At 39.5% G+C, this 16,855-nt stretch overlaps 1 protein-coding gene across 3 annotated transcripts in view; it reads left to right on the forward strand.

The window, feature by feature from the left end:
- Positions 1-16,855, forward strand: part of C6 (complement C6) — a 69,799-nt gene that overhangs the window by 34,980 nt on the left and 17,964 nt on the right. For 2 of the 3 annotated variants that reach the window (XM_020996319.1, XM_020996337.2), the window contains 5 exons: positions 4,936-5,136; positions 7,114-7,354; positions 8,240-8,362; positions 11,836-12,002; positions 15,619-15,844. In XM_020996319.1, the coding sequence (XP_020851978.1) occupies positions 4,936-5,136; positions 7,114-7,354; positions 8,240-8,362; positions 11,836-12,002; positions 15,619-15,844 (958 nt within the window). The remainder of the gene's footprint in view (positions 1-4,935; positions 5,137-7,113; positions 7,355-8,239; positions 8,363-11,835; positions 12,003-15,618; positions 15,845-16,855) is intronic. The other variant, XM_020996327.1, reaches the window with a different exon arrangement.

A 16,855-nucleotide genomic window follows, 5' to 3' on the forward strand; every position in this document is an offset into this window, starting at 1 on the left:
GAGAGAGAAAGAGAGAGAGAGAGAGAGAGAGAGAGAGAGAGAGAGAGAGAGAGAGAGAGAGAGAGAGAGAGAGAAAGAGAGAGAGAGAGAGAGAGAGAGAGAGAGAGAGAGAGAGAGAGAGACTGATGACTTTGTATAACTCTCCCTCAATTAAATCCAATCTATGCATAAATCAAAAGAGATCACCCATACCATTTTACAATTTTTGCCTATCTTAAAGTCCTGTGGCAACAGGCAAGTGATGAAGTAGAAAGTACGGAAACACTGAGAGCTATAGTCACAACCCTGCACACAGGCAGCCCAGGCCATAGGGTCATCTTCCCATTGAAAGCAGCAGTGAGATTCAGCAGCCCCCTGGCTATCTGAGCAGCTTTTTGTTTTTGTTTTTGTTTTAGGCAGTTGGGGTTAAGTGACTTGCCCAGGGTCACACAGCTAGTAAGTGTCAAGTGTTTGGTCTGAGGCCATATTTGAACTCAGGTCCTCCTGACTTCAGGGCCTGTGCTCTATCCACTGTGCTACCTAGCTGCCCCGAGCAGCCTTTTTTTTAAGGACTACACTGCTCACCTCCTGGTGTGAGAAAGGGGCTAGAAAAGGTGACCTATAAATTGTCTGCTTCACCCAACCCTGGCCTGCTTACCACAACAGGTGAAAATCTTACCCTACAGTCAAAACACACACAAAAAAGTACGAAAACTTTTTGCAAATATGATTCTATTCACCATAAGTAAATGGAAGGTGTGTATGCTTATGAACAACCAGTAGACCTGAAAGATGAACAGTTCTTGTTTCAAGAGAGCCCAGCAGATATTGCATCCAAATAGAAGCCTTGAGTGAAACAAGGTTGGCAAATGAAGGCTAGCTTACTGAAGTCGGAGCTGGATACGCGTTTTTCTGAAGTGGCCACAGTGAAGAGGAGTGCTGTGAAGCTGGTGTAGGTCTTACAATCAAAACTCATCTAGTCAACAAGCTTGTATGCCTACCAAAAGGGGTGAATGACAGGCCCATGACGATGCAATTGCCACTTGAAGGAAAATGCCATGCCACTATCAACCATTCCTATGCTCCCACCATGGCAATCCCTGATGAGGTCAAAGAAAAATTTCAGGAAGACCTGGAGACCTGATCATCGATGTGACAAAAGAGGACAAAGGAAAGTGTGGGAAAGGAGGTTAGACTACCAACCAAACTGAAGGTCAACAGAGCTATTGTGCTGACCTCATTGTTGCATGCCTGTGAAAGCTGGACAGTATACCAACACCATGCCAGGAGACTGAATTGCTTCCAACTGAATTGTCTTAGGAAGATTCTGAAGATCATATGACAAGATAAGATACCTGACACTGAAGTCCTTTCTCTAGCTAAGCTACCAAGCACTCAAACTTTACTGCAGAGAGTGTGATTGTGATGGGTTGTCCACATTGTTTGAATGCCAAACATACATTTACCTAAAAGACTATTTTATGGAGAATTCACACAATGCAAACACTCTCAGGAAGTCAGAAGAAGCAATAAAATACTCTCAGGGTCTCTCTGAAGACCTTGGGAATTAACTGTGTGATATGGGAGACACTGCAAAGGACTGCCCAGCATGGCGTGCCCACATCAAAGAAGGCATTGTGATCTATAAATGAAGGGGAATTGAAGTAGCTCAAAAGAAATGTGAGATGTGCAAATTTCGACATCTGCACTCCAAATGTTCACATGAACTATTTGTGTGCGACCTACAGTAGAGACTTCCAAGCTCATATTGGTCTGATCAGCCACAGATGGACATACAGTACCTTGATTCCAATATAATGATGTCATTTTGGCCCCCTTTGAGAGCAAAAGGCAACAGCCAACCAATCATCCACAATCTCCTCACTTCTTTGGAGTCTCAGTTTCCTGTTAAGCCTTTCTGTTCCATCCTCCTATGTCCAAACATTATTCTTCTCTAAAAAGAAGAGAAGTAAATAGGAGCTGAGTTATTCTGCCTTGTCACTGTCATATACTGACATTCTTTTATCTACCTAGGAACAGAGGTTTCATTTCCACTTTGATCTTCTTTCTTTCAACATAGCTCTTAAAGAAGCCTTTTCTTGTCCTTCCTCATAACCTGATCATACTACTGATAACTAACTGATACATAATACATAATGCATAACTACTGATCATAAAAGATCATACTACTCTTTTGCATTTATTCTCCATTACCTGACTTGGCTTCCATATTTTATGTTTTTATTTCCTTTTCCAGTCTGTACTGGTTGATGAGTTCCTGATGTGGTCACATCAATTGCTTTAGATAATTCTTTCTAACTTTCTCTATCATCAGAATTGCTTTTTTGATCTCTTCAGAATTTTGTTTTTGAGAGATCCCTTCTTAGGCTAACTTTTCCTGTAGAGTTTTAAGCTATTGGAATCTACCTATTCATCCTGCAACTACATTTAAATCTATTCTTTCACATCCATGATTAATGTTATTTTTTCCTATTCTATTACAAATTCCAAGACAGAGTGGTCACTTCTTGAATTTCCCATCATTTCTGCATCAGCAACATATTCTTTCTCACTTGTTAAAATCAGAATCACTTGTCAGAATCTGTCCTAGATCTGTCTTATGGTCATTTCCCCCAACTTTTGACGTGCAAAATTATCATTATGGCAAGTCAAGAATTTGTTAACTGCTCTACTTTTGGCAGAGAGATAGGTAAAAAAAAATAAAGAAAATGGACATTTCCTAGACTCCTCATCTAATTTTTCCAACTATCCAGGTGGCATGATGTTCCCACCTAAGTGCTTTCCATTGTATTTTCTTGCTCTGGTCCTGTGTTTCTCCATGAATATATCCTAAAATACAATGTGACTACACCATCTCTTTCATTTATTCTGTTCCTCTTGAATAAAGCACATTTTTTCAGTCATATGCCAGTCACGTATCCCAGTTTGCCAAGTATTAGTGACACATGTAAGGTAAAATATATTTCCTTGTGTTAGAATCTACATACAGTTCACTCTTTACATTTTCCATACATTCTGCTTCTGTAATTGGACATCTGAGGTCAAAAGTTCTATTGCAAGATTTCTTTTTGCATAAGATTTGTGAATTAATTGTCTTCTCTTTTGCTATTCTTCTTTGGATATTATGTTTGCTACTGTCTGCTGTATCTTCCTTGAAAGATCTATGCAGTTTTCTCCCTCCTTTTCCAACTTAAAATTCTCTCAATCATATTTTCAAGACTCCAAGAAAATATATCTCTATATATGCCTATCTGTATCTATATCTATCTATATTTGTATCTATAACTATATCTGTATCTGTATCTGTAAGTATATAATCTATATCTATATTGATAACTATATCATCTGTATCTCTGTCTCTATCTTCTACATCTTTATCATCTCTACCTCTAACCTCTACATCTAGAACATCTATATCTATAGTTATATCATCTGTATCTATATCCATATCCTCTGTATGTCTATACCTATCATCTATATCTATATATAAACTTTATTGGGCCTCCTTAGGTATACTTAGGTATACAGGTCAAGAGCCTGTTATTCATCTGTTTCAAGTCATGTTCAGAAATTCTAACACCATTCTTTAAAGCATCTTCTTGGTCACCAAAATTTCATCTTTCACATGAATCCCCAGCTTCAATCAGTATCAGTAACAAAAATCCCACCAGTGGTCTAATATTCTTTAGCAATATTTTCTATATGCCTTCTGTAGATATTATCTGTCATCATATAAATGGAAAGGGAAATGATTATTATCATTTACAAATCTCAGAAAATAGTCACTGTTGCAAGCCCCGGGAAGGAAAACAGACTTCTCTGTCATTGACATCACACTGACAAATAGCTCTCTTGGCAGCCCTCAGCAGGGAGCACCATCCACCACTACTTTTTCCTCTTCTTTTGCCCATGGCTGACAGACGTCTCTCCTGATGGCACTAGTGGACCTACATCATCATTCCTTGGAGCAAAAGAATCTGCTTCTCCTCAGGGGGTCTGGCTTCTCCCTCTAGGGAAAAAGCCTCATCTTTATGACTAAGCTCAAATGTTTTTACTACTCCCTTTTTTGGTTTTCTAACTTTCCCTCTGGATATCATACTCTTCCACCCTTTATGCTCCTGATACAAGCACGATTCCCTACTGTGGTACACTGAAAAGACCACTGACTCTGGAGTCAGAGGTCAGGGGTTCAAACCCTTCCTATAAACCTTGGGCAAGTCATTTAACCTTCTTAGGCCTCAGTTTCCCCCTCTGTAAAATGGGGGGGTAAACTGTGTAATCTCTGAGATCTTTTCCAGTTTTACACCTACAAATTAATTCAATTAACATTTATTAAGCACCTAGTCATGCTATGTTAAGCCCTGGAGATACAGATAAGAAAAAGAAAGACAATTCCTGTCCTGGAAAGTTCTGAAAGCTCGGAGTCCTCCATCTATAAAGGAAGGTTGGGGAGATGTTTAGTGCTCCATCCTTCAGCCCCTCAAAGGGAGGGGAGAGGCCAATGAGGATCGGAGAAGATATTGAGTATCAAAAATTTTAGCATTATGATTTACTGCCTCTGGGATCCAGGCATGGAAGAAAATTGACGAGATTTAAAGTGAGATGCTTCCCCAGCAGAAGTCACCAGGAGTACAGCATTCAAACTAGCAGCATCTGCTTTTCCCATCTTGCAGTAGCAGCTCCAGGAGAAAGTAGCTTCCAGTGTTTGGGCCACCAGGGGGAAAGTTGCTACTTTTTTTTCTTTCGCTGTTGTTGGAAATGCAAGCTAGGCTTCTGTTGGTCTGTGATACTCAAAGCATGGTGATAGGCTATGCTCTACTATACAAGACCAGGTTTAGGGTGGGAGAGGAAAGGAAGCAGAGGTCAAAGTGCAGTCCACATTCAGACCAAGATGATGTATTATTTCATGGATAATATGTGAGACTTTTTCTTCAGGTGAACAATGAAGAAGATGATTTGCAAACTGATTTCTACAATAATTTGATTCCTCTGGGAAATCATTATGCTCAGAGTGGTTCAGCTTCTTCGCAAGGGAAGAGTCGTTCAGGAATTCCATTGTTATGGTCAACAAAAAGAAATGAAAGAATCACTCAACAATCCTCCTTCAGACAAGCTATTCAAGCTTCCCACAAAAAGGTAGGAGAAAATGGTCCATGGCCTTTTTCATTTTTCCTTTGCCAAACAATTTTAATTTTAGAATGACATTCAAGGCTCTGTAATTCAATCAAACTAAATTACTTCCGTTATCTATTTGTGCTTTATCTTCTGCCTTCTGCCCCTTCCCCCTGCCTTTGCTCCCAATTTCCTCACATACCTAGATGAGTTTCACCCAACCTCACTATTTTTGTCTCTTGAAATCTCTGTCTTTTTTCAAGATCCAACTTAGATGTTTTCTCTTAAAAGTCTTCCCTGACCCTTCCCCTCCTTAAACTTCTCATAGCTTGTTATTTGGATCTTTCCTCTGTATTTATCACATTCCCACTTCTTTCAAAAATTTGCTTAGGTCTGTAGTGCCCCCTTGGAGATGTGGGAAGGAAGGGCCCTGCCTAAACCTCATACATACTGTAGAGAAGGTGTGGTACTCTGTTTCCTGTCCTCCATGATGACTCAAAACTCAGAGATTCATCCTTATGCCTGAGGCCAGGAGGAGAAAGGCTTGAGGGGATTGGGATTACCCCTTTAATGAGTCTGGGTAATTCTGGCTCAGCAGCCAATTAAAAGAGTCTTCATGGCCCACAGCAAGCAGTCAGAGGATATCTGCGCCTGTTCTGAAATGAATGCAATCCCACCATGGGCCTTATCCTTCTGTTAGATCATTTATTTTTTGAGGGCAAGGCCTAGGTTTTGTATATTTTTGTATTTGAATTTTTCACATTGCAGGAACTAAATCAATGTTTTTCATTGTAATGAAATCTTGAGCAAGTCATTTAACAACCCTGAGCCTCAGTTTTCTCAACTCTAAAAGGAGAGTTGGACTAAGTAACCTTTGAGATCCCTTCCAGCCCTAGATCTATGGTCTACTTATTTTCTGATGAGAAGAAAAAAATTTTATAGCCAAATACATGGGGAAAAAAAGGAGCAATTTGGAAAGTTAACCTAGACTGATTAGTTGTTGAAGCAAAAATACAACCTCTGAGTGCCAAGTTAACATGGCTCAAAGAGAGATAAGATGAAAAGATGAAAAGAGCCAGTTAAACTGATTAAACTAGATAACTTATTTTGTCTGCAAATGGAAGAAGAGAGTATGTTTTTAAAATCATTCCCAAATCGTTTAGAATTAGAGAATTTAAGAACTTCTAATGCAACCTGCTCCTTTTACAGATGAAGAAACAGAGGGCCAGGGAAGCCAAGTGATTTGCCGAGGGTTGTAGCTTGTTCCAGATCTCTTGATTTCCAGGGCTCTGTCTGTTCCACCTCTGATCTAACCTTTTGGGGGCAGTGTTACATTAGGAAGCCATTACAAATAGAGAATACCCTGGGGAAACATGAATTCTGCTTTTGGAATCAGAGGATCTCAGTCTAAATCCAAGCTCTGCAGTGATGGACAAATCATGGGCAAGACCTTCCAAGGCTCAAAGCTCTGGCAAGTATCAGAAGCAAATGTGACTAAGACACATTTGAGATTAACTTTGCTGAGCTTCAGTGTTCTCATTTGGAAAATGAGGAGGTCAGATGGTCTCTGAAATCACTTTCAGCTGTAAATCTAGGGTTTTATTTGTGAAGGGTAAAAAGAGAAATAAGGATTTCATTCCCAGCCTCACCATGATTTGCTAGAGCTCAACACTTTTGAGCTCTGGTTTCTTCTTGTATAAACCTGAAAGAAGAAGAGTATTTGACATGGATCACTACCAAGTCTCATAACTGACATCATCAATATAATCTCATCTGTGAAATGCCCTGTGTACCATGGAAGAAAGGTCTTCCTTCAATGTGAAATTGTTTTCAATTTTGTGTGCACAACAGATGCTACATAAAACAAACTCTGCTCCGAGACCTATAATTTAAAGCATCAACATGACTGGGGGAATGAAGAAGAACATGGTCCATGGAAGCCCTATAAAGTGACTGCCTCCAGGCTCCATTAATCCCAATGCTTGTCTGCTTTTTCTTTAGGATTCCAGTTTTATTAGGGTCCATAAAGTAATTTCGGTCCTCAACTTTACAATGAAACCCACAGATCTGCAACTCTCAGATGTCTTTTTGAAGGCACTTAACCACCTACCTCTCCAGTATAATTATGCCTTATACAGTCGTTTATTTGATGATTTTGGGACTCATTATTTCACTTCTGGTTCCATGGGAGGTACCTATGATCTCCTCTATCAATACAGCCGGGAAGAACTGAAGAACTCAGGTAAGGTCCCTTTTACCCTGCCATCATTATAACGTACCCAGAGGTGAAGGGATCTAGAATCATAGGATTTACGTCTGGAAAGATCTCAGGGATTATCTAGCCCAATCCCTTAATGAGTGAGAAAACCGATACCTACAAAGGGGACTAATTTATGTGTGTGTGTGTGTGTGTGTGTGTGTGTGTGTGTGTGTGTGTGTGTGTAATCTTATGTCATATTCATAATCAAGCTTGAGTGATAGGAAACAGCAACTTAAAATGCTTGGATTTCAATAAATACCATTCTCTACTTAAAATAGAAAGAGTAATCCAATCTCTTGGTCTCTCCTATGCAAATATGGAAAAGATCTGTAACGTAGGGAACTCTTTCTTTGGGCCTTCCTTCCACCAATGTAGCTAAGGCTCCTTCCAGCTCTAAACCTATAATCCCATAATGCTATAATTTCAACTAAACGATACTCAATTAGCCAAAAACCTCAATTTTAGAAGGATTTTAACCTACTCATGTTTAAGAGAAATAAGTAAACAATGAAGCAAATCAGTAACTGCATCTTCTTTCATATAGTTCCCTGTTGTTACAACTACAGACACCAAAGTCAGTAAAAAGCAAAGGGTAAGATTATGTCAGTAATGATGGGATAAATATGGTACAAAGGTCTGGGCCTTTGACGTGCCACTCAACAAGAATAATGTATTTCCGAGGTATATCTGGATCGTATTCAGCCTGACAGAAGTTTTCATTGCCTCTAAAAGTATCAGCTGGGCATGAAAGCAGTCCGCCTAATTCTCGTCAGTGGCGACTGGTGGGGACTAGAAAAGAAAGTGAGCTTCTCCATTCCCTGGAGGGATTATTCTCAGGGTTTGCTCTGCTTATGTCCTACATCCCAGGCTTAACAGAGGAAGAATCCCGACACTGTGTCCGCATTGAAACTGTTAAACGGAGGCTGTTTTTCAAGAAAAAGAAAGTAGAGAACAGGTGTACCACAAACAAGATGTTAGAACGCTATGAAGGTAATGGCAGACTATCTTGGTAAGAAAGACTCAGTGGTGTACAGAGTCATTTCTTCTATTAGCTTTCTCTCTTCCAGGCTAAACATACTCAGTTCCTTCAGTTTACCTTCAAATCACATAATCCTGATGACCTCAGCATCCTGTTTGTCTTTCTCTGAATGCTTTCTAACTTATTAATGTGGCTTCTTGAAATGTCGCATTCACAACTCAACGCAGTCCTTACTCTACATGTGGTCTGTCCCATTAAGACAGGTACAACAGGAATATCATCGCCCTTTTTCTGTATACTATGATTCTCTCAACGTAGCCTAAGGTAGCCCTGGCTCTTTTGCTGCCATATCCTGCTGTTGACTCATTCTCAGCTTGCAGTCCACTAAAAATGTCAGATTATATTTTTTTCCTTGCTTTATGCCTCACTTATCAAACACTTGTAAAATGTTGTTTTTTTTAAATTCCAAGGGTAAGACTTTCTATTTCTCTGTATTAAATCCCATCTTGTTCATTTAAGCCCGCAGTTCTAGCCTGTTGGCATCTTACACATAGCTGGCCTTATTTAAACCATTCTACTCCTTCATCCCAGGGTTTGGTTTAATTGCCACATGCTGTTTTAAATATGGAGAGCAAGAACCATGGCTGAGACTTACTCAGGACCACTAAGGGCCAGATTAAACCTCTTAGTCATGAACCACATTAGCTACCCTTTCTTTACCAAGTAACTATTAGTTATTTTCTGGTGTTTAAAAATTTAATTCTCAGAGGTTAAATGTTATTGAAGGAATATTAAACGTCAGAACTGGTCTTTCAAGGCCAGTGGCAAGGTCTTGTGTTTAAAGGCAGAACAGATCATAGTTAACCAAGACCTAGACACTAAATGGGGTAGATCTGGAGACTGGGGTCTGTTTCCAGTACAGCAATACCCTGAAATGTAGGCAGGCAGGTGGGTAGTTGACATTAAATAAGTATAAGATTAGGTAATGGGTAGATGTATAGGTAGAAAGGCAGGGCACAGCAGAAGAGGTTTATGCCATTAGGTCAAAGACTGGTACTAGAGGTTTTCAAGTAGAAAGTTGAAGACCTCTTGTCAAAGATGCAGAAGACAGCATTTCTATTCATGTATGGATTGGACTAAATAACCCCTGAGGTCCCTTTTCCATTTCAGATTCTGTGATGATGTGCACAAGTAGTTTTCTCATCAGACAGAACATGGAATTAAGCTATCCTTCAATAAAAAGGCATCTGGGCAGATATGTAATCAATTTCAGAGAGTTCTAGCAATAGATAAGTAGGCATGGGGACAGAGTTTCCACTACAGGGCATAGGTCACTGGAAGGATTTGGGCAGGGGATAGCAAGGCACAACCCAATTGTCCAAGGAACTTGGATACTAATCAATTAGTCAATTAACGAAATTTATTAAGTCTTTACCATGTGCCAGGCATTGTGCTAAGCATTGGGGATACAATTAATAAAAAAGAAAACAGTCCCTGCTCTTAGGGATCTTACAACCTAATGGGGGAGACAACTCACAAATGGAGGCAGAAAAGTGTGTGTGGTGGGATATGGTGGGGGGAAATGGAACACCAGTGTCTACCTGGCACAGAGGTCCCTTATTCCATTGAGCTGAAATAAGGCAGGGCAGCAGATGCCAAGTGGAGTGATCTGAGAGTCCAGTTTCTGCCCTCCATAAAGGAAGGCATTGGAAGGAGTTTGATACTCCAGTCTCCCCCTTCCAAACTAATGGGGAGAGAAAGCTGAGAGAAATGGAGTCAATCAAGTCTTTAGTTAGCAGCATGGTGGTGAGTTTGGAAACAATGAGCTTATCTTGGAGGGGCATCTTGTTCCATGGAGTTGAAACCAGGCAGGACAGTAGTTGCAGCATGGGGTTGGAAAATGAACCACTACCTCATCTTAAGAAGGTTATAATCAAACAGGGGAGGCAAGAAGTATATATATATATAAATCCTAGACATATAGACATACACACACACACAGCATATATATAATATATATATACATACAGAATAAATATAAGAAAACTAAATGTAAAGTAGTTAAATACAAGGTAGCTTGGGAGGGAAGAAACAAGCAGATCAATGAAGATAGGATCCAATTACTGGGAAAATGGAGCTTTGGATGAGTTATATTCACAGAAAATAAAGTAAGAGATGAAGTACTGAAATCTTGACACAGGCCTTGCTAGGCTGACTTGATAGTAAGCCATCAAATCCATGGCTCTGTTAATCTTTATTTCCTCTGCCTAGGAGACAGGTTGGATCCTTGATCAAGATTAAGCTAAGTCAGTCAGTGGCAGTAAGTAGTTCCTAGCCATTGGTTCTAAAGAAATCCAAGGGCAGGAGTCAAGGCTGTCATTACAGGGAATGTCACAAACATAAGCTCATAGATTTAGAACTGGAAGTGACCTTTGAGATCTTTATAGCCTAACCCTCTCCCCTTGCTCCTCATTTGATTCATGACTTGACCAAGGTCACACAGGTGACAGTGGCAGAGTCAAGATTTGAACCTAACTCTTTTGACTTTAAAACTAATTTCCCTTTCTTCTAAGTAAATCTTATTTAATTTAGCCCCTTCCAATTCAATTAGTTATCCTTTTAGTTAAATAGTTTCTCAAGAAATGAGGAGCAAGCAGATTTCAGAAAAACCTGGAAAGACTTATGTGGATTGATGCTGAGTGAAGTGAGAAGAACAGGAGAACCTGGTACATAGTAACAGCCACATTGTGCGATGACCAACTTTGATAGACTTAGCTCTTCTCAGTAAGGATCTAGGACATCTCCAAAAGTCTCATGATGGAAAATGCTATCCACATCCAGAGAAAGAACTATAGAGTTTGAATGCAGATCAAAGCATACTATTTGCTCTTTTTTTTCTTCTGTTTTGTTTTGTTTCTTCTTTCTTGTGGTTCCTCCTATTGGTTCTAATTCTTCTTTACAACATAACTAATGTGAAAATATGTTTAATAGGGATGTATATGTAAAGCTTATATCAGATTGCATGGTGTCTTGGGGAGGGAGGTGGAAAGGGAGGGGGAGAAAGTTTAAAACTCAAAAGCTTATGAAAGTGAATGTTGAAAACTAAAAATAAATCAATTAATAATAAAAAAGAAAAAGACCCTTTCTTTTAAGCTTAAGAATATTTTCCAACCTTACCCCAAACTTTGATGCTCCAACATTGTTTTTGCTTACATTATATGAATTAGTATTACTCCCTGGGATAGAGGCATGAGAGGCTACAAATTAAAAGGCAGAGGTTAGGCATCACAGAGTAAGCTCTCTTTGAAAACAAAATACACTTCACCTTTCATCCATGGTAGAGTGAGGATAAATTCAACTTATTCTGGTGATGATCCATAGCCATGAATAATGATCTCCATCAGTCTCCCCAGGATACAAATAGGAAGATTTTATTTTTAAAGTGCAAATCTGCAATAAATTTGAAGGGACAACCCCTCCACAGGCTCGTTTTTGCAAGGAGCTGAAAAATCCCTATCTTTGGTCCGAGGAGGAAGGAGTGAATACGCTGCAGCTTTAGCATGGGAGAAAAAAGGAGCCTCTCCAGAAGAGACTGTATTTACTGAATGGCTGCAGTCTGTGAAGGAAAACCCTGCTGTCGTTGACTTTGAGGTAAAACTTAAAGGATTATTGATGGTCACCAGTGGCAGTCATGCTCAAGCAAAGAAAAGCCAACTTCCTACAGTCCATTTCCCATTCTCCTTGCCTTCCTCCAATCAGTAAGGAAATATATTCTTCCCTTTAGTGCACTTGTAGAACATGCCTTTTCCCCTCAGACATAAAATTGAAATTATATCATTTTTGTCACCCAAACAAGGATTTTGGTTAACACTACTCAGAATTCAGGGCATGCCTCAAATATATTTGACTATCCAGCAGAAGAAACTTGCTGAATAAGAAAGCTCAAATCTGTACAAATATTAATTGTCATATCACCCTGGGCGTACTGTAATATCTAATTTCTACACTTTGCTTGCAAGTGTTTTTATTGGATTACTATTATTATATTTTATCATATCATATTATATTATATCATATATTATAAAACTTATGTTAATATAATTAATATTATGATATATTGATATACTATTACTATTATATTATTCCTTTGTGTTCATGGGATTGCTGAATGGTGGGAAAATATCTCCAGGGTCATTGGTTTCCAGATTTTACTGTTCTTAGTTTTATTGATTAGAATTGATCGTTAGATCACAGAGTGGAGCTGGAAAGACCTCATGGGCCAACTGATCCATCCTATTCACTTAACTGATGTGGCTCAGGGAAGATGCATGGTTAGCCCTTTTCTTCCAGTGGAATAAGGCAAACAGATATTAAATAATTTGCCCAGGATCACCTAGCTAGTGTTCTCTCAGGATGGATTTGAATTCAGGTCTTCCTGACTCCAGGCCCAGTGCTCTAGCCACTGAGCCATCTAACTGCCTCTTACAGTAGATATAGCAAGGGTAATGGGTGAGTTTCGAACCTGGGTCCTCAAACTCTAGAACCTGTACCATTCTGTCTCCATTGCCCCAATCTACTTGAGTATTTCTGCCCTTAACGCAGTGCCTGACATATAATAAGTGTTTAATAAATGCTTATTGACTATTGGCAGATTGACTACTATAATTCCATGAAAGGAGGTCATCTCCTCTAGTATTGATAGAGGGCCTCATGTCCACTGAAATGGCCATAAATCATATGATTATTCGGAGATGAAAGCAGGGACCTGGTGGTGCTAGTTTAAACTGATTAACTAACAAGAGTCATTGTTAAATTTTCATCAAACACTACAAATCAGGGCTTGATGTATTGTTTTGTTGATTCTCTAGACTTACAAAAGTGATGGAGAAAATGATAATAATGCAGATTAAACTTAAAAGTGTATCCTTCATGTATTTTTGTTAAGCATTACCAGTTGTCAATTGCCAACATATCCCTGACTGGAAGGGACCTTGGAAGCCGTCTGGTTCAACCCCTTCATTTTGCAGATGAGGAACTGAGACAGAGTGGTTGAGTGACTTGACTAAGGTCACATGGCTAGCAAATGTTTGAGTCAGGATTTGAACCTAGGTTTTCTTGATTTTGACTCTTGTACTCTATCCATGATGCCAATCCACCTCTCTAAAGATCATTTAAATCCCTTCTCAATCTGGTTACTTTTTTTTTTTTGTGAGGCGATCGGGGTTAAGTGACTTGCCCAGAGTCACACAGCTAGTAAGTGTTAAGTGTCTGAGGCTGGATTTGAACTCAGGTCCTCCTGACTCCAAAGCCAGAGCTCTATTCACTTCACCATCTAGCTGCCCCATCCCCTTTTTTGGAATTCCACATTATACAAACCCTTTGATTCTCTTTATTCACTGATCCATTTTTCTACAACAAATATGTCTGAAATCATCTATAATAAAATTATTTACAACATTTCCAAAGGAGAGGGATTATTTCTGCCCCCAATACAGCTATTCACAGAGTACTTCCACTGCACAAAACATCACCAGCTACCTAAGAATGGCCACTGTGTCTGCTAATTTGTTTAGGAAATAAATGGGATCCACAAAAGGATGTAATGTTTCCTTTGAGTAGGGAATAGGTAATTCAGTCCCCATGGAAGTTAGGTCTTATTTACATGCAATATGAACGAAGGTCATTTATGCTATATGGGAATAGAGACCAGAGAGTATAACTGGATTGTGTTCTCTACACTACAGAAAATAACTGCTTCAGGCCTCAAGCCTGTCACACTGAAAATGAGGCTGTTTCCTAGTACTTCTTTTTCCTTATCGGCATTAACTCTGCTGTTCATCCTACTACTTTGTTTGTTTCTTCATCTTGTTATTCCATCTCTCCTTATGGCTTCACCAGAAGCCAAAACATCAAGGTCAGAAAACCTTCTTTCAGACTCATTCCCACCCCCTGCCAGAGTCTCTGCTCAGATGAAGCCTTGAAAGATTTTAGCAGAGTTGCCCAGCACCATTAGCTGCCTGGCTCAAAGTTAGTCAACTGGCATTTATTAGGTGCCTACCATGTGCCTCTGAGAATTGCATGAAACCACGGCATGGAGTTAGTTGAGAGACTATCACTTCCCAATGGAACAACTCCTAAGAGAGTAGAAGGGGCAATGATGACACATCTTAGAGAAGGCAAAAACAGAGAGAGAGAGAGAGAGAGAGGAGAGAGAGAGAGAAGAGAGAGAGAGAGAGAGTCTATTTTCTCAAAAAGATGGACAGATAAATCTTCCACTTTCACACAACAAGCCCTTGGAGGACTTCCCTCCAGAATGATAAGACCTGAATGATATCCTAAGTTATTCCTTTTAGGTGAGAAATTTTTTCAGCTTTTCTTTTTCATTCCAACAGACTTCTACGGCTATTGAACATCTAGCCAAAGGTGATTTGGCTGTTACTGCCAAAGTGATTCTCCTAAAGTGTCCTCAGTCAGTTGGTCAATAAACATTAATTAAATGGCTACTATATGACAGGCACTGTGCTAGTCCTGGGGATACAAAGAAATGCAAGATAGTGAAGAAGTTTGCAATCCACTGAGGAAACATAACATACAAAAAGAAGCTGAAAAGGGAAGGGGGGAGGTGTCCCCAGAGATAGAGAAGACTAAAGGAACACAACTGGGCAGGAAATGAAGAGCAGGTCTATCACCTCAGTTACTCAATAGACTATACTGTCTCCCTACTACATTCAGAATAAAATATGAAGTCAATTTTTTTTTTGGCATTTAAAGCCCTTTACAACTTGGCTTCTTCCTTCCTTTTCAATCTTCTTTTATTCCCCTCCTTGCACTCTACGATCCAGCCATGCTGAACTAGCTGCTTTACTCCAATAGCACATTCTAATTTCTGGTCTCTGTGCTTTCTCACTGGCAGTCCCCCATGCCTGAAATGTTTTCCTGCCTTCCTTCCACCTCTTAGAGTCCCTAGCTTCCTCCAAGTGTCAAGTCAAATAATCCTCAAACAGGCCTTTCCCAGTCCTCCTAGCTATCAGAGCAGTTCCAACCAAGATCACCTTCCATTTACTCTGTCTGTATTTTGTATATATCTATTTATGTGATTATGTTGTTTTCCCATGAGAATGTCGCTTCCTTGTGAGAAGGGACTCTTTTTAACCTTTCTTTGTGTCCCAAGTGCTTAGCCTACAGTGTCTGGCACACAGCAAGTGCTTAATAAATGCTTATCATTTGATTGAATGACCGATTACTCTTCTTCCTGATATCCTCTTAGTTGGCATCTATCTTGGACTTGGTGAAAAACATTCCCTGTGCGGTCACAAAACGGAAAAATCTCAAGAAAGCTCTTCACGAATATGCTGAAAAGTTTGATCCCTGCAAATGTTCCCCATGTCCTAACAACGGCCGACCCACACTCTCAGGAACCGAGTGCCTCTGTGTGTGTCAGAGTGGAACCTATGGCGAGAACTGTGAGAAACGAGCCCCAGACTACACATCCAGTGGGTATCCGTGGATTGTTGTGAAATAGCCACGTTCTTTCTAAAATACTTTTTAAGACAGTCAACGAAAACCACCCCATCCTGTATAAAATCCTTTTAGGGAACATCTTTGAAAGTATCATAAATACTAGAAAGGCTTTGAGCTTCTAGGCAGGGGCGGGGCACAAGATTTTTATTAAAGTGCCTACTACGTGGCACTCTGGGAAGTAGTAAAATTATCTGCATTTTACAGTAGAGAAAACTAAGGCAGACAGGCAGACAAAGCTTGTGTGACTTGCCCACAGTCACACAGATAGTAAGTTGTGCTTGGCTGCCTAAGTAAAAGAAAAAGGAAATTGACCTTGTAAAGGAGAATGAATTCAAAATGAGCTAAGGTTTTTAGGCCAGTGACAGATAAAAAATTTTCTGGTCTTCTGTTGTAATACCATGGATTTACAACTCTTGGGGTCTTTTATTTATTCATCCACTCACTCCATTCACTCTATTCATTTTTTTTATATTCAACAAACATTTGTTAAGCTCCTACTGTGTGCAGATCACTGTGCTTTAGCATTGGGGGACTGATAACATTTAGATAAAACATTTTAGCCTACCTTTGTTTTGCTTCCAGTCTTTTTTTTTTTTTTTGGCACAAGATTGAATCCATTTATTGCTTTTTGTATACTGAAGCAGCCAATGCAAACCTCATTTTTGGAGACTCCTTTGCTTAGTAGAAGCATTTATATTAAGAACAGCTCATTATAACCCTTTTTCCTTTCACACTTGGAGTTGAATTTTCTTTGAAGTATAACTGTGTGTAACTTCATGTTTTGCTGCTAATAGTTCAACAGTTTTCCCCCCCTACTTTGTAACTTTTGCAAGAAGTCTTACTGGATTTATCAACTCCTCTCCCTCCCTCTTGAGTAATTCTCAAAATAGTTATTAGAACCTGGACAGGGAAGACTTTCCACCCTGAGATAATAGCTGCCTTCCAAGGTCATTGTATGTGTGCCATTTTTAGGCTAATTTTGA

Source organism: Phascolarctos cinereus, unplaced genomic scaffold (genome assembly GCF_003287225.1).
Source record: "Phascolarctos cinereus isolate Bilbo 61053 unplaced genomic scaffold, phaCin_HiC Scaffold_4;HRSCAF=312, whole genome shotgun sequence".
Taxonomy (NCBI): domain Eukaryota; kingdom Metazoa; phylum Chordata; class Mammalia; order Diprotodontia; family Phascolarctidae; genus Phascolarctos; species Phascolarctos cinereus.